The sequence below is a fragment of the Ailuropoda melanoleuca genome, chromosome 10, assembly GCF_002007445.2.
Source record: "Ailuropoda melanoleuca isolate Jingjing chromosome 10, ASM200744v2, whole genome shotgun sequence".
In the NCBI taxonomy this organism is placed as follows: domain Eukaryota; kingdom Metazoa; phylum Chordata; class Mammalia; order Carnivora; family Ursidae; genus Ailuropoda; species Ailuropoda melanoleuca.
The window spans coordinates 4346333-4370260 of NC_048227.1; the positions used below are offsets into that span (position 1 = coordinate 4346333).

Below are 23928 nucleotides of genomic sequence, written 5' to 3' on the forward strand. Positions count from 1 at the left end.
TTCCCTTTGGGGAGGGTGTGAAGGGAGAAGGCTGCTGTTTTTGTAGCAAACTTTTAGAACTACATGGTCTTTAAACTGCATATTTACCTTTAAACAATCCTCTAAAGCAATCTTCAGAGCACTAAAAAGCGTAATTCAGAAAACTGACTCTAACATGGCAAGTTCATAGTACAGCTCCAGGCTCCAGAAAGAATCTTCGAGTCATAATCAGCCTCCTCCCTATCAAGCTGCCAACTTGGGCCCCATCATCTGCCTCCTCAGCCAGAGCTCTGACCCAATATGTGCGCATTCACCCCCCAGTGTGGATGTCACCGTCTCCCCAGCATTCGACAAGTGCAAAAACCCAACCTGCCTCCCAGCACCAGTGCTTGCAGACCCCTCCAGGAGGGGCCCCTCCCCACCCCCCCAACATGAGAAATACGTGCTAGAAATGACGGTTTCCAACGACCCAATATTTTCAGATGAGACAACCAAACACACACCCCAGGAGGCTGTTCGAGCTCTCAAGAATTCAAGTATTAACAGTCATACGATCCAAGGATTTATTAAGTCATACATGCAAAACATACTGCTAATTGCATTAGCAAAAGACCAATGTAAAAACACTCCACGATTCTGCAACTGTCAATTTAAAAAATGTTGTTCTAGTGGTTGAGAGGTCCAACCTTGTATTCTTGCCAGTGGGTAAGTTGTACAGAACTTCGTTAGCACAAGCACGGGCTTACAGAACCTCACAGACCCAAGGGAACATGGTCAGGCAGAGAGCAACAGGAAGCATGTGTCCGGGGGGTGAGGCAGAGAGGAGGGCCAGCATTAGTCAGGGTACAGTGTTGGTGATCTGGCAAGACAGTGATGTTAAGAAAGTTCATAGTTTAGGAATATCTAAAATATTTCAAAAACTGTAAAGCTGCAACACATGATTTTTACACCTAGTTACTAGAAAACTAAGGAAAGCGCTTATTAGCTTTGAATAAAGTAACAAGGAAACAGGAATGCACTTTCACTAATCTACAAAAGAAAATTTCTAATGCATTATCAGAAAGATTTTATAATACAAGGAGGCATATTGCTCATTAAGAAGGGGTTCTATAAGAAAAGCACTAAGTTAGCAACTATGGGAATGACCAGTTCAAAGTTGAATTAAATGCCCAATTTCAGGAGGGATGGCAGGTCTAAGAAAAAGGAAAAGCTTAAAACACTTAATGATAATACCAACCTTTGTTTACTGCATTTGACAAGTTAACCTTTAATATTTTACCCGTGACACTTTTACTTAGTTTAATTAGGATGTGTACAATGTAGTGTAAATTAACCTCCATATTTTGTCAAAATACTGTCTTCATTCTTTGATGGCGTCACGTGCTGCACACCCCCCGCCCGGTACCCGCGGCTGGAGCGGACACTTTGTTGGAGGGACATGGGAGGAAGAGGTCTGTTCAAAATCTCAGCAAAAGCGAATACACTAACTTTTTTAAAAAAAATCTCACTACAAAATCAAAAAGATCGATCTGAAGAATTGAGTCGTTACACTCGTTCCATCAGGACGTACAGTACAGTGTTAGGGGATGGCCGTGGGGTTAGATGGCAACGTGGCAGCAGCTCAGGAAGGAGGCTGTGCCGCTTTCCTACCGGAAACGAGCGCGAGCGTCTGCGGGTCCACACCTGAGACGCCGAGGCTCTTCCTAAAGACACAGGTCTTGAACGGTTTAGTGCTTAGTGTTCTCAGCACGACAACGCAACTTAGTTCACAAGGTATTTTGGCAACTCTTAATCTGAGCAAGAATAGGGGCTTTTGAAAAATAAGGCTTTAAGAAAGCTTGCCGTTTTAGGGCTAAATTTTAATATAATGTGAAAGTCTGAAGTCTTACACTTTAAACAAATAAAACCTAAAAATTACTGATTGGTTCAAAATGGTTTTATGGAAAAACTAATCTGTAACAAAAACTTGGCATTGAGTGCGAAGGCTCCACCATTTCTGAGCAAAGCATACAAAGGTTCCGAGGGGGACGGGGACCGGGCGGGGGGGGGGGGGGNGGGGGGGGGATTTACAACAGCAGGCATTTTCTCTTCCTCTTCTTGACAGGAGGGGGACAGAGAACCGCTCGAATCGCTTCATCAAACACTGTCTTGAGGCCTCGCTGCGTGAGCGCCGAGCACTCCAGGTATTTTACCGCACCTGCCGAGAAACACAGCCCCGTACAACCACGCGGCCACGCGCGGACCCGCCCTTCCGACCCCGAGGGCGGGAAGCAGCTGCCCAGGCCCTGCCGGCCCGCCCGGAGCAGCAGAGCAACCCCTGACCTGCACCCCTCCTGAAGGCTCACACCAAGGGCCTTGCCTGGTGGGCTCCCAGAAGTCAACAGGAGGCTGAGTCGGAAACACTCGCTCTCCACCTGCCCAGACCGGACTCCCGTCTCTGCCGCAGAAACAAAAGCATGTGCAAAGCAGATGTGAAAATGCAGATTTCCTACCGATCTCCTTAGCCATGGCCAGACCCTGCGGGTAGGTGATGGGAGTCAGCTTCTTTTCCTTCAGCTTCTCGATCGTGTCTTTGTCATCCCTGAGATCAAGTTTAGTCCCCACCAAGATGATGGGGGTGTTGGGACAGTGGTGTCGCACTTCAGGGTACCACTAGATGCGAGAGAGGAAAAAAGTCACAACACGCTCCCTCCCTGATGACCATCCTTTGCCTAAATTATGTTTCCATGGGCGTCAAACTGTGTCAGCCACCCCACCCTCCAGCCCTGCTCACCCCCTTGCAATACCTTCCAGAACCACAGGCCTACCTGTGGGCATTCAATTACCAAGACTAAGGAGCCTACGGAGAGGCTCTACGCACCAAGAGCAAGGGAAGACGGGACGTGAAGGTCTCCCTCCCAGAACAACTACCTTTTGGTAAAATGAGTCAAGTTTCTAGACCATCTCCGAGAATCCTCCCCATTCAGTGAAGAAAGTCAACTATCTGAACTGAGGTCTCAGCTCTGCAACCATGACCCCCACTGAACACATCCCTATCACAACTGAAGGACATCCTGCCCACGTCATGTTGCACTAGGAAGGACGTGAGATGCAGGAGTGCAAAGTCATGATCGCCATTTTTATTAGACGACCCCATCAGACGGGCTCCCAAGCGCTCGTTATTTTAACAAGGGACACAGCATTTCTGAAGCAGACCCTGAAACTTCAGAACTCTACATAATAAAGTCATACACTTCAAAAACTGATCTGCTACCTAAACAGGATTACAAGATTAATTTAAATAATTAAAACTCCTATCACTAAATGGTATTTTTGCCTCCCGAGAATGACATTACATAACAAAATGTTTCTCTAAAACAGCCCCACTTACCTTTGCTCGAACATTTTCAAATGATGCAGGACTCACAAGAGAAAAGCAAATTAAGAATACATCCTATAAAAAGGAAACAGGGAGGCGTTTAGAAATGGTCTTACAATGACAAATACACTTTGCTTTGTAAATGCTGTTGGGAATGAATCATGAGACAAAATGCATATTATTACATACCAGCAGCTTGTGTCTAAAGCTTACTCCCTGGTTACCCCTTCAGTTCTGTCAGAAGGCTCCCAAAGCAGAGCCAGCACACGAAGCCAGTTACTTGTGAGAAGAGGGGAGAGGATTTACTGGAATGTTCTGGAATTTACTGGAGGCCAGGGAGGCCTCAAAATCAGACCCCGGGAGGCTTCTTTTCCATCATTCCCAACTCCCACTGGGAACTTAATGGTCCTATTTATATACAGGGACAAAATCAAGCGTCAAGATACCACGGTATTTCTGTAAAATGTGGTCTCAGTTTATCAAAAGCAGAGTCTGTTTTAAAACCATTTACCAACGGCGTGCTTTTCAGTACGCTCCCCACGCGCACGTTCAGACAGGTTTAGTTGACCACTGGGTCGCAGTTCAACAGCTGCTTGAAGAGCTGCCACCAGAGTCCCTGGCACAAAGTGGGGCTCAGCCGTTCCCTACGTGAGCACATGCCACCGTGAAGGAGGACAGGCCAGCGTGTGAGGGGCATCTTCGTGGCTGTCAGCTTCTCGCACCCAAGCAGGGGCTCCGAAGGACTTGCCGCGAGCGGCAGCTGCAGCCCAAGCAGAGTCAAAGGAAAAGTCATTGCAGAGAAAAAACCTGGAAGAATTTCTGACTGACTGTAAACCATGTGTCCCACTCTGTATTGTGTAAAAAAGTCGAATTTAAATATTTACCTATATTTAAAAATGCCTAAGAGTTTCTAAAATGCTAGGTTTATAAGACATTTTCCTGGAAAAAGGCAACTATGCTACTTTGTGAAATGTACCCAATTCCCAAGCTAACACTTTCAATCATCCAGCTGATATCTTGTACCTGGAAAGGGAGAGAAACATCCCACACAACAGCTTTTTATACATGACATTTAAAAATGCTAGCGCATGCACAGACTCGTCCAAGAATCACCACGGCATCTGGGCACCTGATTACGTCATTTCAAAGCAAGGTTGGGTTAGCTCACCAGCACCGCGCAGCCACGCCCCAGACAGGCCCGCCGCACCGGGACACCAAAGCGGGGGGAGGCCCGCAGCCGCGGTTAGTCCCACTCTGGCTCAAGCACGCGCTCCGGGTTGGGCCTCCACGCCTCCATCTCCACCCCACCCGGGAGGCCCCTTCGTAAGAGTTCCTCCTCCTCTCCCTCGGGAGAAGGGGAGCAAGCAGTTCACAAACTCTTTAATTCAAGCTAGTAGGTAAACCATCTCGCTCTACTGAAAGCACATTTCAAGCAAAACCCAACCTTGAGTGAATTAAATACAAAACACTCAAGGAACGTGAGGCTCAACAGGAAATCCTGGGAAAACTAAGTGAAACGGGAGAACAGATAAAGCTTGAAACTGAAGTCGATTGAAAGTTTTACATACGGCAATCGGCTTGTCTTTGCCCCTGGAGGTTATATCCTTACCATACGTTTCTGCAACCTAGTAATGCACAAGAACTTTGTTTGAGTTCAGTAAAAACTGAGGAAAATAAAAGTCAATATAATCCGTTATTTCTTCATCAGAATGCTGTCTCACCCTCCCCAAGGATCGGGAAGCAGATGACTATCTAACATCTGTGATGCCAAATACAGCGCACACTCCATCAAACCCCGCGCCGGCCAAGGCGGGGGAACTTCCACACGAGGCCAGGCACCGGCGGCGAGGGGGACGAAGGCACTCCCGTCTACCCGCGGCAGCACAGAGGGTTCTTGTCTGGCAGAAGCTACAACACGCCTGAGGAAGCACACAGGTCACGTCCCATCAGGAAATGTTCAAGTGTCCTTAACGAAGGTGTGTCCGTGGGCTGTCGCTGGCACCCACCAGCAACAGACACGCCTGTCAAGACCTCCCGCCAAGTTGTGAGACTAAGTCCAGCTGAAGCTGCGGCAAACGGGAAAAGCATCTGTCTGTAACACCGGCCTCTGAGAGGAAAGGCTCCCCAGGAGCACGGCCAGCTCTGAGAACGCCACAAGTCTCCTGGACAGAAGCGCTGGTCCTCTCTTCCCCAGATTCTGGGAGTGCAGTTTGAATTTAGGGACCTGCATTACTGGAGTGAACAGCACTGACGCACTGAGACCTTTCATCCCCCGCCCCCACCCCCCGGCTTTGGACAGGACTGCGCAGAAGGGACAGCATTTCTAATGTTTACCACAGTGCTTTCAATTCATTCCTTTGTTCCAACAAAAATCGAAAGACTTGCTCTTCAAGCAACACAGAAACTTACAATTCTTCTGAGACAAACGAACAAGAGAATTATTTTAATTTCATCTCACTCAAGCTTCTCTGATCTACAATTCTGAGAATATTAAAGTTGCTGTAACTATCCTGGGTTTTATCTACAAGCTACTTTTGAAGATCTGTGCCCCAAAGGCCTTAACATGATGCCACATCTTTGTGATACAGACTCACGGGTGTCGACCACAAAACTGCAAGCTCCAGTTCAAAACATCCTCCCACCACATCTCTTCTACCCCCTTCAATTTTTAATAACATCTTTTTTGATTAAGAAACACACTTTCTTGTCCTACATAAACATTACGCCATCTGCCTGTTCCTTTCTCTTCCTTCCCCCAGACAAAATACGGCTTTAAAAAATACTTTTAGGAGTGCCTGGGTGGCTCAGTCAGTTAAGCATCCAACTTTAGATTTTGGCTCAGGTCGTGATATCAGGGTCGTGGGATCAAGCCCCACACTGGGCTCTGGAATGCCTGCTTAGGATTCTCTCTCCCTNCCCCCCCCACAAAAAAAAAAAAAAAAAAAAAAAAGCATTTCTAAAAAATAAAAATAAATTCAAATAAAAGATCTCATGCTGATACTTCTCTCTTCCAACAGCAATCCGTTCCAACCTCTGCCTCCTAACCCGACAACCCGCAGAGTCTGCATTGCTCAGCATTCATGCAGCATCGCCGGGTTTACGCCCGTCCCGGTAACCCCCGCGCCCCGCAGCAGAGCCACCCAGGGCCTGGCCCGGCCCACTCAACCTTCCTCCCAGGGTCACTGTGTGTCCCGCAGCCTCTCTATTCCACCTGAGCGGTCCTGGGTCACAGGCTCACCTTTCCTCTGGCTGGGACACGGCCCTCCCCATGCTGGCAGGACATTGCAAACGAAGCAGGCTCCCATCGTGCTTCAGGGACTCTTACTACCCATGTATCACAAAGCAGCTGCCCCTCACCAGTCACCCACTGTCTGCCGTGAGCGTGTGGAGCAGCGGCCGGACTTTGGGACAGCTGGGCTCTCCCGGCTCCGAACACACCATCCAGCGTGGCTCTCTCCTCTCCTCTCCCAAAGACCTTCCACCTGGTTTTTACTTCCAGGCTTCGCACATTCTTCACTACAGGCATTCTACGAACTGGGAAAAGCAGCAGGATTCATACACACAGGACAAAGACACCGTGTCTGTGGCATCCACGGGGAAGCTAAGAAAACAAGCTCCAGCGAGAGAGGAGCAGCCCGACCCGCACAGCTCGGCTCTGGCAAGCTCCTGTTAAACAGGACCATCTCCCAGAACGCCGAGGCCAGACAAGGTCACCACGTGACCAGCTCGAATGACACCAAAAGTAAAGCAATAAATAGAAGACCACTTCACAATCTTGTCTGCCCACAGATACAAGGTCACCGTGCAAACTGTACCAACACCGACGAGACCGTGTGTCTGTCTGCACCAGTCACAGCTCTGGCCGTGCTTTATCCCCACGTTCTGGAGATGGATTAGAGCACCCCTAAGACTACCCTGCTTCCCACCAGCACCCCATCCAGAGCAAGCCCTGCCTCCTCGAACCCTCACCCCAATCGCACACCTTAGAGCCCTCAAGGGGTATGTCTGGCTCGGGGCAGAGGGACAAACCCAATCTGGTTTAGCCACAGGCGTGTTCCTAGTGACCTTTGGCCGGAGGACACAGATCCTGTAACAGCCAACTCGACAAAGTAGAAAGCCATTTGAAACTCAAACAGCCAAGCTAAACGCTATTGCTTTTCCTTGAACGAGTGTCAGCAGCCTAGCCCCTCTCGAGCTGAGCTCACACAGAAGACTGCCCGCGGCCCCCGACACGAGAGGCCCAGCATGTCAGCAGACGCGCTGGGCAACGTGAGCTTCTGAAAACCCACACAGAGCTCAGGGCTCCGGGCGTGACTCTGGCCAGTCACGCCACTAAATCCCGGAGCAAGGCAGCAAACACAGTGGGCCGGACACAGGCACAACGCTGGGCCTGAGCACCGCACGGACCACGCCGAACTCAGGGTCTTTTTAGAAACAGAGTATACAAGTACTTATTCAAGGATGGAAGAGCCTGAAGGATTACTTGAGAAAAAACAAAAATGTGAAGACAGTTTCTACTAAAAAGGACCGCCATCTTTTGGAGAACGAAGTCCAAACAAATGCCTTACACAGATTTAACTTGGCTCCCTGGAGCCACCTCACAAACAAGGACAGCAGCGTTAAATGACTGCAGGAAACAGGATGTCTGGTTCTGGGGCACAAAGCCCTAAGCAGGGGTGAGATCTGGGTAAGAAATCGCCCTGGGCCCTTCAGGAGAGGGCTGAGCCCAGTCTGCATGAGCCACTTAAACAGGCCTGCAGACCAAAGAGTGAACAACCAGAGATCCGGTTCCAGTTCGTGCAAAGTTTAGAGGCGTCCCTCTGCCAAGGTGCCAGCCCGGAACCACCAGGCCTGCTCCTGTGGGTAGGACAGCATTCGGGGCCTGCCCCCCAGGGAGCCAAGGTAACTTCCTCATCCCCCGATGAGCCCAGCAGGCACGTCTGTAACTGCCAGATGGCTGCTCTCCCCTCTTGGCTCTGAGCACCACGACACGCCCTGTGCTGGTGCAGGGTGTGTTACACACTACGTGTGGGAGCCCCCTGAGCAAGAATCATGCCGTACCCCCTTTTAGATGTCCAAGTGTGTGCCAGGAAAATAGCACCTTACACAGATGGGACGTAAGGAGTTTACGTCCTGTCCCAGAAGGACAACACCCCACCCACTGGGCTGTCAGGCCTCATACCCTGGCCTGCTTCAGTCTGTTACTTTGTCCACGCGTTCTCTAGCCTACACAGTGGGAATCTTGCCAAGTCACCTTTGACTTACTGTGAGTGACTCCCTCAGAGAAAAAGGCCGCACCCTGCCTGGACCCCTTGAGTCACAGGAGGTGGTTCTCATTTCTCAGAAGTGACACCCCGCCCTTCCAGATGTATCCAGTGGGACTGACCTACCAGTCAATAGGTTAGCAAATCCACTTAAAATCAGGAATTATCAAGCACCCATTGGGGTTAGAATAGTTTCCTAAGCATATCGAAGACCTCAAACCATTTGGTGATTATGAGCTGATTTATAAACTTAATCATAGTTAATTTTTAGCTGGAAACTGAGACATCACTCATGCAGACCTCCCATTTTATAGTTTTGGTCTTTGTTTAGCAGTTACTGTAATTCAGCTAAAAGACAATCAACGAAAATCCACACACAGCTCAAAGAGATTGTATTCGGCAATTCCTCCAGCAGCAAATAAATCTAGAAGACAATGACTATTACACAGACAAACTGTATTCGAAAGCTTAAAAACTAAAAAAAAGGGGGGGGTCGGCACCTGGGTGGCTTAGTCCATTGAGTATCCTGAGCATCTGACTCTTTAATTTGGCTCAGGTTGTGATCTCCGAGGGTCGTGAGACTGAGCCCCACAAAGGGCTCTGCACTCAGTGGGGAGCCTGCTTGAAGATTCTCTCCCTCTGTCCCTTTCCCCCATTTGTGCACACGCAAAGTAAGTTTAGGGGCGCCTGGGTGGCTTGGTCAGTTAAGCGTCTGACTTTTGGTTTCAGCTCAGGTCATGATCTCAGGGCCATGAGATCGAGCCCCACATCGGGCTCCATGCTGAGCGCAGAGTCTGCTTGGGATTCTTTCTCTCCCTCTGCCCCTCCCCCCACTCTCACCTTCTCTCTCTCTCGAATAAATCTAAAAAAATAAAAAATAAGTCTAAAACTATCATTACTAAATAGGAAATTTAAAAACAAAAACAAGATTTGGGTAGACTGGAAATGACTGGTTACTTTCACCCACACAACACGCCCCCACCCCGTGCCGGGGCACCCCCCCNCCCTCACTCTCTAGTCATCCTGGCTTTGCTGAGAGCATGTACAGCAACTTCCACTCACTGGGGCCCAGCCAGCTCTGCCTTGAAGAGCCCTCCAGATCTGTGAATCTTCACGGCAGTTACACCAGAGTGTCTGTGATGTGCCTGGACTGTTCTGTGTGCTTTCTACAGATTGCTCATCTAATCCTATAGGGAAACAGGTCGTGACTAGAGCTGTGAAGAAAGCTGTCAGGGTCACAGAGATAGGAAGCGAGAGCACAGGATCTCAACCCAAGGAATTTGCTCAGCTGCCTCTGTGTATGCCTTTGGCCAGGGAGTCACCCAAGTCTCCACAGTAGTTTTCAAATACTTCTAAAATAATGAACAAACATAGCAAGAAAAGCAAATGGTACAAATAAGACAATTGCTTATTTCAAGAAAAGGGCTTCTAAGCATATTTTCAACAGCCACTTCTCTGATTCGCTTTGGTATATGTATCATTTAATTGTCTACAATGGAAACAAAGCCAATCTAGAGTTTTTCTGACTGGACGCAGTGGACATATTTTTACAAAACTGAAATCCGAATCTACATTGAGAAGATTTAGGTACTAAAGAAAAATGAGCATGTGTTTTACAGAAAAATAAACCCAAAAGACAAGTCATTAACTTGATTTTTAAAAACCTTAATCTTAACTGTTTGATTCCGTGGGACCGAACTGTCACAACGCAAACTAACCTTGAAACTAATTACTGTTGAAACTGGTTTGCAAGAATAAAACAGTACCAATTTCATATGGCTGTCCTGACACTGAAATGAAAGCACGCACCACGCACAGCACCACAGTCAGTAACTGGTGATGCTAAAAAAATGGAAACAAACAAATCCTTGGTCCACATCTAGGAGGACATTCACTACTGAACTCAACCTTGCTACTCTTTAATATGCCCAAAAGATGGCAATACAGCTGGCCCCTGAACAAGGCAGGAGGATAGGGGTGCTACCACCCCCCAATGCAGTCAAAACTCCGTGTATTACTCTGACTCCCGAAAACTTTAACAAATAGCCTGCTGTTGACTGGAAGCCTCACCAATAACAAGACCAATCCATTAATATATGTTCTGTATGTTATGTGTAAATACAGTGCATTGTTACACTAAAGTAGCCAGAGAAAATGTTACTAAGAAAATCTTGAGGAGGAAATATACTCACAGTACTGTAATGTATTTATGGGAAAAAGTCCTGGTCTAAGTGGGCCTCTGCAGTTACACCTGCGTGTACAGGTGCCGACCGTGCGAGCAAACCCACACGTGACACGCAGTTACACAGTCCAAGTGATACATTCCGAAGGACACATTAAAAATCAGTCATGATCCTTACTGTTTGCGGATAGGATAAGGGACGTAATCGGTCATAATCTTCTTGTCCAGCTGTATCCCATAAGCCCAGATTCACCGGTTTTCCATCTACCATAACATTGGCGGAGTAGTTGTCAAAGCTGTAGAGTGGAGAAAACACGGTCAGTCTGCAGCCTCGGAATATGAGGCAGAGATTGGGGGCTTGAGTTATTGCTGCGGCGAGGGTTCCGGAGGTGTGCCAAAGCCAGGAGTGGCCTGGAGGCTGCCAGGCCAGGAGACGCACCAGCACGCAAGCAGGAGTCGTCTGAGGAGGTAAAAAGTGGAAGGAAAACAGGCTGCAGCGTAAGGAGAAAAACAAACATGCACCTGGAGAAACAAAGGACAAGCTATTCCATCTAACTGAAATAAATTACTGTCAGCAATAGAAAACCTTTGCTTTTAATAAGAGAACATTAAGATTTTTCTCCCCATGGGGCGCCTGGGTGGCTCAGTCGGTTAAGCATCTGCCTTTGGCTCAGATCAAGATCCCACGGTCCTGGGGTGAAGTCCCACGTCGGGCTCCCTGCTCAGCGGGAAGCCTGCTTCTCCCTCTCCCTGCCACTCCCACTGGCTCATGCTCTCTCTCTGTCCAATAAAAATAAATATTTTTTTTAAAAAAAGAAAAGGACTTTTCTCCCCAGGAAGAAATAAAGTATAAAATTAATCCCTCTTTCAAACCCCACTTGACTTTTTCATGTACGTACCAAACTCATCCTCAACAAGGTGGCACACCACAGAGCCACAATGCAGTGCTTCCAGAACACCCGCACTGAGTGTAGGGGGATAATTAGTCAAGCCCTGGTCACCCAGGCCTGCAACCAAAGTGCAATGGTAACATACAGCAAACTTCATTTGAAAAGCTACAGTGTAACGTTTTCCAGACTGAGTGTACCTAATTACACACATACTTAAATTAACTTGGAAGTTGCTACGCAAAAAGTAGTTAATGATAAAGAGAGCCCAAAAGAGCCTGGCTGACAGGAGAATAAGGTGGACATTAAAAAGGGGGGGGGGGCTGGGTGGCTCAGTTAGGTAAGTGCCTGGCTTCAGCTCAGGTCATGATCCCAGGGTCCTGGGATTGAGTTGGGCTTCCCTGCTCAGTGGGGAGTCTGCCTCTCTCTGCCCCTCCTCCCCCACTCATGCGCTTGCTCCTGCACTCTCTCTCAAATAAATAAAATCTTAAAAAAAAAAAAAAATCACTGAAGTACCACCAAGTACTTCATTAAAAAGAAAATCTGGCATTGCAATTAAAACCTGGGCAAGTACCAAACAGGACAACATACATCCAACTGTAAGATAAAATTCAGAATTCATTTCACATACTATCAACACTAAAACTTAGGGTCTTGCTACACTGCAACAGCAAAATCAAGGTCTGAGTAAGCCTCCAATGTGGCTTACAGAATGGAATGACAACTATATTTTGTAAAGAAAAAGCCTCATGTCTTGCAATTCTCCTTCTGTGAGAAAAGAAAAAATTATTCAATGAACAGTATCGTGACTTTTTTCCATCTCGGAAAAAAAGATACCAAAAAAATATTCTAAATGAATTCAAATTTTAGGCACAAAGTGAAAACTTTGGCCACAAAAATCTAGAAAACCTACTAGAGGATATTTTTGCATCACTAAAGTAGGGATGGTCTTCCTAAGACAGACATAAAACCCCATGAAGGCGCACTTGCATATTTACATAAAAATACCAAACTTCTTTATGGCAAAAGACCCCATATGACAAAGTTCAAAGACAAATGAGACACAGGGATTAATATTTCTAATGCATAAAAGTTCCATCGGTAAGAAAAAAATTTCAATAGAAAAACAAGCCAAAGATTTCTGCCGGCCATTCACAGAAGAATGCAAGCGCACAGACTCGGTTGACAGAACCTTCACCTCACCGGTGATCAGAAATGCAAATGAGAAGGTAACTTTTTTCAAGGCCTGTTGCCCCCTCCGACTTCAGGGGGCCACTTCAGTCACAACTGGTTCAAGTGACAGGCTTTTTTGGCAGCAACTGGGTAGTATCTATCAAAAATTTAAGTATCGGGGCGCCTGGGTGGCTCAGTCGTTAAGCATCTGCCTTCGGCTCAGTTCATGATCCCAGGGTCCTGGGATGGAGCCCCCCATCGGGCTCCCTGCTCCGCTGGGAAGCCTGCTTCTCCCTCTCCCACTCCCCCTGCTTGTGTTCCCTCTCTCACTGTGTCTCTCTCTGTGTCAAATAAATAAACCTTTAAAAAAAAAATTTAAATATCCATTCATTCCCTTTTGACTCAGCACACTTCCACTTTAAAAATCAATCACATGTGCACAGAGACGTGTGCAATGATGTTTAACGCAGTAAATAATAAAAAAATTTAAAAAATAAAGATCTAACCACCAGTGGTGTTATCAGGATCATAGTTCAAAGTCACTGACAACTGATAACGATTTAACTCTACCTATGTGTAGATGAGGAAAGTCCCCACCATAAAACCAGAACATGGACAGTACGATCCCACTCCTACGAAACTCTGGAGACCTCCACGGTGTATGTGTTATGCTTGACAAGGTCAGCACAGGTGGGACCCATGCTGTGTCCTCTCCACCAGGATGGCAGCCATCAAGACAGAGCGGACACCATGGCAACAGGGCGATGCGTTATGAGCCTCAGGGCTCCCTAGTAACCCCATCATCAGAAAAGTACTTTTCCCTCTCCACCCAACTCTGCTGCCAAGAGGGAATAAGCAGCTCAGTAGCCAAATCTGTCCTCCCATAACCGCCCCCAACACACACCCTGGTTTCAACTCCACAGCTTGGTAACTTGACAGTGACCTGCAACCACCGGACTCCTTGCCAGGAAAGGCCAATTACAACGTAACAGCATATTTCATGTGCTACTTCCTTGAGGCTTCACACACAGAGCCCAGAGAGCCAAATTTATCTGAAACTCTTACATTGTCCAGTCTTCATACTTCAGTTAGTTAACTTTGTTTCCTGAATGTGTAAAAACCAATTAGGAAAGCTGTGTTTCGTCACAATGTAGAAACTTTACATTAGATTTAGTATTTTTAAGAAGCCCAAATAAATACCTTATAATTAGAATTTGGTGAATGTTTGGACAGAAAATGAATCAGATCTGTTCATGTGCAAATTAAGAATACCTTTATAGCAAAACAATGGGGAAAAAAAACCCCACATCACAGACAAGTCCCAGTTTAACTCAATACTTACACAGTGGGGATGTATTCTCCAGGAAATGCATTGGTTGTATAACTGATCAGTAGGCAAGTTTTACCTACAGCTCTAAAGAGAGAGGAAAAAATGGTGTAAGTTACTTAGTCGACATGAATGTAATCATTATTCTGCTAGATTTACAGAAAAATCAAGGAGTATACACCAAGTACTTAGCATTAAACAGTTTCTATAATCTTTTACTTGACACTGCACACTTTTATCCTGAAATTTATAGTAAACAAACTCGAATTTCTCAAAAAGGAGCTTTCACGTTCTATTTAGGTGTACGGTATTAGCATTCATGGTCAGAATCAGCTGTTCAATGAGCCCAGGTTGAACAGGAACAAGATTTTTAAATTCAAAGTCTCTTCTGTGAACATCTGTACCAGTCTTTCATCTAAGAATCTTCAATTCTACCCTCAAATCATTTTGACGAATACTCATATGCACACACAGCCTTCCTCTACAACCTCCACTTGGTTGCTACGTAATAGATAGTGCTGCCTCAGGGGGCTAGCTCGAACCCATCACCTTTCAAAGCCTTCCCCTCTGCGATCAGTAAAGACCGTTCTCTTGATAGAGTGCTTAGTCACTAACCACCACACACACAACCGTGAACCACAAAGAGCCACACAGAACTCACTTTAATTCATCTGTATTCATTTGCCACCTCCCTAAGCCCCATCCTCAAATATCACCATAAGCTTTTAGAGCAACTAACACAATGTATTTCAGACGTAATTAACGGCTCAGCGATGCTGGCATAAACTTCCAAACAGTTGCAAAGAGGAGAAAGTAAAAAAGAATCGTGTAGAAATCCTCCAGAGACAGAAGGGCCTCCTGCACAACTGGTAGTGGGGACAGTGTGCCATCAGGCGGAGGTCAGAATGGTGGTTTCAAGTCTCCCAACTACTTGAAATTTTTTTTCATGAGAATATCCCATACAAATTAAGATCATTGCACCCTCAGCCAAAAAATAGTTTCCAAATTTTACACTCTCATGGTGACCTCAAGGATTCCTGAGAGCCACTGTCCCTGGCTTAAAGACTCACTAAACACTCTTCCTAGAGGAGCCCATCACCCTGCTGTCTTCTGTTGGCCTACCAAGGTCATGTGTGTCACACAATGAAGTTCTGAGCTGTAAGATTTTGTTGTTCAATCTCAACTACTATGAATTAGGATTCACCATAAAGAAGTTAAGTGCTTTTCTATTTTCGTAGCACTCTTAGCTGACGGCAAAAACCTCTCAGCTAGGACAGAGTGCAGGCCCATCCAGTCTTGCCAATACTTGTTTTACTCATAACATTATTAAGGGCTTAAAAGTTGGAACTCCCCCACCCCCAAAGACCTCACGGAATCAAACATTACATCATCAGGAAGTAGCTTCCAACTCCTAAAGGCTTTCTAAACAAAAATGACTCACTGGCCACACAATCTGTTAAAAGCTTACAATGTCAAACCTGTGTGAGCAGGAGGCTGGTATCTGTAGTCCTTACCCTGGATTCGAGACCCAGAGCCGGCTCTTCACCACTTACTAGCTGGAATTGTTAGTAAGTTTCAACTTCCTTAGGCCTCAGTTTTCTCAACCGTAAGATGGATGCAAAACTACCAACTCCATCACAAAACTACCGAAAGCATTAACTCTACTTCAATCTACACCAGTAAAGCGTATGCTATGCAAGGACGAAATAGTAGGTGAAGATACTGCACTGAACAAGACCTCATGGAATCTGTGAGGTTATTAAAGTAAAACATGAAGAATGCAGTCATTACATAAAATTATAGGTGTGATAAATGTAAACGCTATAGAGGGGCACCTGGGTGGCTCAGTCAGTGAAGCAGCTGCCTCTGACTCAGGTCATGATCCTGGAGTCCCAGGGTTGAGCCCCGCATTGGGCTCCTTGCTCAACTGAGAGGTTGTTTCATTAAATGCTCCCTTTTCCTCTCTCACTCAAAGAAAGAAAGAAAATCTTAAAAAAGAAAAAAAAAAAAAAGATCCTGTATGGCAAAGGGATCTAACCTAGTCCTGGAGGCCGAGAAAGGAGGCTGCAGTGTATACTGAAACTTAGAGGAGGAGTGGGGCTGTGACAGGAGGAACATTCTAGGCAAAAGCAACAGCACTGGGGGGGGAGGCCCAGCAGCCCAGTATACCTGAAGAACAAAGAGGTAAGGGGGAAGCAGCAAAGAAAAATATGAGGAAATTGTCATCTCTTCTTGTTAAGGGCATGGGACTTGATCCTACTTGGGAAGTCCCAGAAGATTTTTAGTTGCCAAGAAACCATTAAATTTGCATTTTTAGAAGCAGCCTCTGACTGCAGTGTGGAAAGAGGACAGAGGAAGGAAGCTGGGACTGGAGGCAGGAAAGCAAGAGTGGTGTGAACCCACAAAGGGGCTTCAGGGTGAAGAGAATTGGGCTGTTTCAAGAGCTTCCTAGGCACAAGGCAGAACAAGATGGTTTGGTACGGATTGGATATGGTAGCTGATGGAGGAGAGTGGAGTCTAAGGCCATCATCAGTGAACCTCTTTTCAAAATTACAAATGTGTAAAAATGTTAACACCTATTGCCTCTTAATGTCAAAAATAAGCAGCTATGAAGGTTTTAATGGTTATGTTAAAATGTCTTAGTAGCACTTCCTTTAAGAGCCTGTCCTAAATCTCTTCCATATGTATGAAGAACAGCTATTACTATAAATACACCCAGCTGTTTTAAATGCTGTAATTTTTTTTCCCCTGAAACTTCACCTTTAGCTGAGGCATCATCTTTTCAAAGGTTTAACTGTAAAGGAATTCAAGGTACTGGCATAACCTGATACTGACTGAATTTTTTTTTTTTTACCAATCATTACAGTATTTGCTATAAACCTAAGTTCTATAAGAAATTATTGAATTATAAAATTCTGACATTTTATTTTTTTTTAGGTAGGCTCCACAACCAGTATGAAGCCCAACGTGGGGCTTGAACTCACAACCCTGAGATCAAGAGTTGGATGCTTCACCAACTGAGCCACCCAGACACCCCAAAACTCTGTCTTTTTAGTTAAGTACATGTCCAACCTTTGATTTAAATATTCAGTTTTTAAAAACAGATAAAAAGAGGGGCGCCTGGGTGGCACAGCAGTTAAGTGTCTGCCTTCGGCTCAGGGCGTGATCCTGGCGTTGTGTGATCGAGCCCCACATCAGGCTCCTCCGCTATGAGCCTGCTTCTTCCTCTCCCACTCCCCCTGCTTGTGTTCCCTCTCTCGCTGGCTGTCTCTATCTCTGTCAAATACATAAATAAATAAAATCTTAAAAAAAAATCAGATAAAAAGAAAAAGGAAACGGTTATTTACCTCCCATTAGTGTTACTTATTCACTCCTTTTAAATGCACTCCACAAACAAACTCTAGAGGCCAAAGTAAACACAGGCGCAGGCAGTCAGAGCTCCCCACACAGAGAATGGAAGCCACATTTGGTCACAGCCTTGACTGATGCTGCCGCAGAATCAATGGAAGTTAGTACCTGCTTTGGAGTTTCCAATTTTATATATACTTAACTACTCAGTTTAACCTCTTTTTAATCTTCGAAAGCTGCCACAACATTAAAAAATGAACATGAGTCTACAGAAAGTTCACAAGAGCACATTTTTTAAGCCTATCTGTGCCTCTCCTGCTCTATCTTGTAGAAGTAACCAAGATTGAATCCAATAATTTATGTTCCTATTATTTCTTTGTTTTTCCATTAGGAGACCTTTAAGGAAAATTTTAAGATTTGGGGGGTAGATCTCAGTATTACTAAAATCTATAAACCAAAACTTAAAAAGCACATACAATCAATAAATCTGGAAACACTGGCAATTTCCCCATGTTAGAAAAGTAAGGGAGGGGCGCCTGGGTGGCTCAGTCGTTAAGCATCTGCCTTCGGCTCAGGGCATGATCCCAGAGTCCTGGGATCGAGCCCCGCATCAGGCTCTCTGCTCTGCTGGGAGCCCGCTTCTTCCTCTCCCACTCCCCCTGCTTGTGTTCCCTCTCTTGCTGGCACGCGTGCACTCTGTCAAATAAATAAATAAAATCTTTAAAAAAGAAAAGTAAGGGAGGGGAACCTGGCTGATCTGACTCTTTATCTCAGGGGTGTCAGTTTGAGCCTAAGCTGGATATAGAGATTACTTAAAAATAAATTTTTACCCCACCCCAAAAAGGGAAGGGATACAATACAGGAAGTTCAAAAATAAGAACTTTCTGCATTGCCTTAAAGAAAGATACACTGGGGGGTGCTTGGGTGACTCAATCAGTTAAGCATCCGACTCTTGGTTTCAGCTCAGGTCATGATCTCAGGGTCATGAGATCGAGCCCCACGTCAGGCTGTGCACTAAGAGCCGGAGTCTGCCTGAAACCTTTTCCCTCTCGCTCTCTAAAATAAAGTCTTTTTAAAAAAATAAATTTTAAAAAATACACTGATCTTAATAGGACTGAAAGACTAGATTTCTCCAATGAGAAAATAAGGAGCCTGTATTGCTGTCTAAAAATACCTAGATCTTGGGGTGCCTGGGTGGCTCAGTCGTTAAGCATCTGCCTTTGGCTCAGGTCGTGATCTCAGCGTCCTGGGATTGAGCCCCACGGGGAGCTCCCTGCTCAGTGGGAAGCCTGCTTCTCCCTCTCCCACTCCCCCCGCTTGTGTTCCCTCTCTCACTATGTCTCTGTCAAATAAATGAATCTTAAAAAATAAAAATAAAAATATCTAGATCTTGGGGCACCTGGGTGGCTCAGATGGTTTAGTGTCCGACTCTTGGTTTCAGCTCAGGTCCCGATCTCAGGCTCTGGGCTCATCGGGTGGTCTGGTGGAGATTCCACCTTCCTCTCCCCTCTCCCCTCCCCCCTACTCTTGCCCTTGCTCTCACTTTCTGCCTCTCACCCTAAAATAATCTTTTTTAAAAAGTACCTATATCTTAAAAAGCTCTTAATAGAATGTATTGAAATGTGAATTATATGTATTAAATAAACATATATTCATATTTTTTCTATAAATGAAAGACCCTGAATGAGAGCCCTCAATTTACCCTGTGAAATGGGGTTTGGGAACTCTCCAACAGTAGGCCTTCAGTAAATGCATAATCATGCAGAGAATAAATTCAGAAAATGCATGGACTAACAGAGTAGTTTAGTGCTACAAAACCACAAACCCTAATCTGAAATTCTGATATTCTGTCACTAACAGGAGACACCACAACCAACTTATAGAAAACTATTATCACCATTGTAGGCTTCAGAAAAATTTAAAAATCTATGTAGTTTCAAAACCCCCCAACGCTGAAAATGTTACCTCTAAGAGTTCAATTCTGAAGTAGCCTTTAGTCTATAAAACCCTGCCTTCTAGAACCACCAAGCCTAATCCTGGAGTACTTGATATTTGGATCCGCAGAAGATAACAGAGTTCCATAACAAGAATTTCTATCTAACAACATATCACCCCCATTCTCCTTCAAAATCAAATCCTCTTAAAATATACCCTGATAGAGGCAACTGGGTGGCTCAGTTGGTTAAGCGTCTGCCTTCAGCTCAGGTCATGATCCTGGGGTCCTGGGATCAAGTCCTACCATAGGGCTCCCTGCTCTGCGGGGAGCCTGCTTGTCCCACTCCCTTTGCCTGCCACTCCCCGTGTATGCTCCCTCTCTGTCAAATGAATAAAATCTTGAAAAAAAAAAAAAAAGAAAGAAAAAGAAGCCTTGATAATGGGAAAATGTGGGACAAGCAAATAGAGCAAAATATTGATTACAAAATCTAAGTGCTAGGTGTTCACTGCACAATTCTTTCAACTTTTCTGTATGTGTGTAACTTTTCATATTAAGATGTGGGAGGAAGGGCGCCTGGGTGGCTCAGTTGTTAAGTGGCCGCCTTCAGCTCAGGTCATGATCCCAGCCCATCGGGCTCCCTGCTCAGCGGGAAGCCTGCTTCTCCTCTCTCACTCCCCCTGCTTGTGTTCCCTCTCTCACTGCCTCTCTCTCTGTCAAATAAATAAATAAAATCTTAAAAAAAAAAAAAAACAACATGTGGGAGGAAAAATATTCCTCTGATGACATGTGTTAACTACCTTGGTAGCAGGATTCCTGATGAAACATCTCCTTTTTAGTAAGACTAAAATCAAGAGAACTACCTGGTGGGTGATGCTGAGGTGAAAAAGTTGTAAGTATTATTAATACATTCAATGATTAATGCAGAAGATTACAGAAAGTGGCTTTAAGATTTCTCAAAATTACTGATACTCCTCTACTGAACCCAACCTCAAACTTCTCCTGGGATTACATTTTAAAGGTTAAAAAAAAAAAATTAAGTATAATTTTAACCACCAAGATCAGAGTCAAATAACAAACCCAAATTTAGAAGCCAGTGCAAAACTCAAACACCTTTACAACAGGCCAAAAATATGGAAGCCACTGCCTAGAGACAAAAATACATAAAGACAATTCATGAAGCACTTAAATTCATGGATCATACCTTCACTGATGTATTCAATGGAAATGAGTGGGGAGTAAGTGGTGTACATTCCTAAAAAGATGACATCATCATGGAAGGTATTTTTCACACTCAACTAAAAAAATTCCTGAACAGCAATGTCTAAATTAGACACCGGGGTGAAAAGACCACTAGCCCAATCTGGAGTGAACGTGGGGGGGCTTCAAGTCACTCACTCCCAGCCTTCTGGTCAACCAAAGTCAAAACAACACTATTAAAAATGGTTTAGAAATATCAATGTGAGGGGCGCCTGGGTGGCACAGCGGTTAAGCGTCTGCCTTCGGCTCAGGGCGTGATCCCGGCGTTATGGGATCGAGCCCCCACGTCAGGCTCCTCTGCTATGAGCCTGCTTCTTCCTCTCCCACTCCCCCTGCTTGTGTTCCCTCTCTCGCTGGCTGTCTCTATCTCTGTCAAATAAAATAAAAAATCTTTAAAAAAAAAAAAAAAAAAGAAATATCAATGTGAGATGCCATCTTACCTAAGTAAACCGGAGAAAATCTTAGGGGCAGAGATCCCCCAAATAAACACCCTGTGTTCAGGAAGGACTAACAGAATTAGGACCAACAGAAGGATTTGCAGAATTAAAAAGTATCAAAATTTCATTTCATATTTTATGCTCAATGCCAACTCAATTGCTATACAGGAAAAAATCCATAAGAAGAATATAGGCTAATTGATCCTACTTATGATATGGTTGTAACATACCTTTTAATCGTACTTTCCAACAATATATTTTAGATAAGGAAGCTTGCAATTTGTCCAACTTCAATTTGCCTTTATTGCTTAAACTGCCCTTAATTGCCTCAAATTCCACTGAGTTCTTTGCCCCACAAAATTTAGAACCACATTTACAGCTTTAACAATTTTTGAATAGAAGAACATTCCAGCTATATCATCAGGCATGCTTTGTTTGGGTAAAAGCAGAAAAGTATTTTTGGTATGGAATATGTATCTAAATTTTTACCTGAAGTAATGTTTGCTATACGTAGACCCCTATTTAAAGTAATAGAGGGGGCACCTGGGTAGCTCAGTCAAGAATCTGACTCTTGGATTTCAGCCCAGGTCTTGATCTCAGGGTCATGAGTTTGAGCCCCACGTTGGGTGTAGAGATTACTTAAATGAATAAATCTTTAAAAAATAAATAGAGCTTAAATTGTTTATTCCATTTCTAACAGGGCTTAGCCCCTGTCTACACCAATGTCAAATACAGTACAAAAAAAGCTGAAAACTTAAAGCCAAGAATTGTGTTTTATGCCTTGCACTCCCATCACAGAGCCCAGCAGTGCCCCAGAGTAAGATAAACAGCAATAATATGAGTCTGGCTGTGTGGGCACTTACTCAGCTGGGGCCAAGCACCTGTGAGGCAGTTAGTACCCAGCATCTTGTTTAATACTCAACTTCAACCTGAGGCTCCTGTCCTGGGGGATGAGTGATATGCCTACGGTTTCCCCCTAAGCAATAGGGCGGGGATTTGAAGGAGGGATTCAGATCCCACAGTAGGCATTCAACAAGTACGACTAGATAAACAAGCCAATACATATAGTAAAGGTCCATAATCTGTAAGCATTAAACAGATCTGCTGTGCTTATGTTTCAGTTTCAGAAATTTTCAATTAAGGGGCGCCTGGGTGGCACAGCGGTTGGGCGTCTGCCTTCGGCTCAGGGCGTGATCCCGGCGTTGCGGGATCGGGCCCCACATCAGGCTCCTCTGCTGTGAGCCTGCTTCTTCCTCTCCCACTCCCCCTGCTTGTGTTCCCTCTCTCGCTGGCTGTCTCTATCTCTGTCGAATAAATAAATAAAATCTTTAAAAAAAAAAAAAAGAAATTTTCAATTAAGAATATTACATACGGATATTGAATAATTAAACCAATTTACTGATTTCCCTATTAAACTAACTAGCTGAATATTTTCTGTCCCAAATGAAAGTAAAGCTTTCTTTTGAAGGGTTTAAAAAAAAAAAAAAGACACACATATTCCTAAACAAGTGAAAGTTATAATTTTTAGCTATATACACAGAACCACGAAGCATTAATGTTTCACACATTGATTCTGACAAATCACACAGATGGGCATCTTTTAAAAATCAGTTCAACTGTCCTTGCATCTGAATTAGCTGTAAAAACAATTTCAAATGTCTAATTTACGACCATCTCAATAAGCTAATTCACAACTTGGGAGGCATAAAAGCCACATCAGTCCTAATGACAAGTTTGGGGAATATTAATCAAATGGAAAAGCAATGCCAGAACTCTTCCTTCGACTTTACAAGACCTGAAAAACATACCAGTTGCATCCTGAATTTGATGAAACTGATAGTAATTCTTGGAGCTTCCTTGCTAACACTCAACTACTCGAGCACTGCTGAGACACACAATTTTGCTCGGATTACACTGAGATTTTTGTTTCTATGGGAGAAAAAAAACTGCATAAGCCAAGTCTTGTCTTCCTCTAGGGCCTGTAACCACCACAGACAGTAATGAAAAGAAATGCCTTGAGTCACAGGGCAGCTCCGCTCAGGGAGCCTGTTCTGCTACATCCCATACCTAATGCAAGAAGCGAAAGCCAATTTTTTTTTTTTTTTATGACCACACCACTTTCAGAGAAAAGAACAGTCTTAATCACACCCAGCTCCTCGCAGCTAGAATCTCAAAAGTTTCTCCAAGGAAAAAGCAAAAATTATCTCCCCCTACCCCCCGAAAAAAATTTTTTAAGCGGCGAAATACAGAGGAAGATACCCCGTGGTAAATCAGTTTAGGGTCACCAAACCAGTCCAGGCAAATATTCGTCAAGTCCTATCGACCTGGCCGCCGGGACACACGGAAGCTCTTAACCGGGCTCGAGAGGTTGATGTAAAAGCCCAGAAAGGGTTCTGTTTTACGAGAGGCAACTCCAAGCCCACCGATGTAGGGGCAGACGAGCCAGGGTGGCGGCGCGGCTGGGGGGTCCCGCCCGGCGCGCAGCGGGCCCGAGGGAAGGCGGGAGGGTGGAGTTCACTTTTCCCTTCGGCCGCCGGTCGGCGACTCCCTCCCCCACCAAAAATGTAAAAAGGAAAAAAAAAAAGCCGGAACCAGGCCCGTGCCGTTCGGCCCCGGAGGGAGTGAGCGGCGGCTCCGCGCCCCACGTCCCGCGCCGCTGAGAGGCCGGCTCCCGGCCCACGCGAGCCCGCCCGGCCCCGGCCCCCCGCCCCGGCTCCCGGCCCGCGCACTCACCCGTCTCCCACCACCACACACTTGATGGCCTGCATCGCGGCCGCTCG

The 23928-nt window shown here is 45.3% G+C and overlaps 1 protein-coding gene across 1 annotated transcript; it reads right to left on the reverse strand.

Annotated features, from left to right (window-relative positions):
• Positions 1-528: 528 nt before the first annotated feature.
• Positions 529-23922, reverse strand: RAC1 (Rac family small GTPase 1). Its single transcript, XM_034669785.1, has 6 exons — positions 23882-23922; positions 14186-14257; positions 10962-11079; positions 3350-3412; positions 2472-2631; positions 529-2176 (listed from the first exon to the last, which is right to left on the reverse strand). The coding sequence occupies exons 1-6, from the start codon at positions 23914-23916 to the stop codon at positions 2046-2048; spliced, it is 579 nt and encodes a 192-aa protein (XP_034525676.1). The 5' UTR covers positions 23917-23922; the 3' UTR covers positions 529-2045.
• Between the last annotated feature and the right edge of the window lie 6 nt (positions 23923-23928).

Excerpts from the sequence above, each read along its gene's own strand:
- RAC1 (XM_034669785.1), bottom strand. The coding sequence starts at position 23,916 with ATGCAGGCCATCAAGTGTGTGGTGGTGGGAGACGG. Across the intron at positions 3,413-10,961 it reads CCTTATCCTATCCGCAAACA|GATGTATTCTTAATTTGCTT; the intron begins GTAAGGATCATG and ends TCCTTTTTATAG. Across the intron at positions 2,632-3,349 it reads TTGAAAATGTTCGAGCAAAG|TGGTACCCTGAAGTGCGACA; the intron begins GTAAGTGGGGCT and ends TCTCGCATCTAG.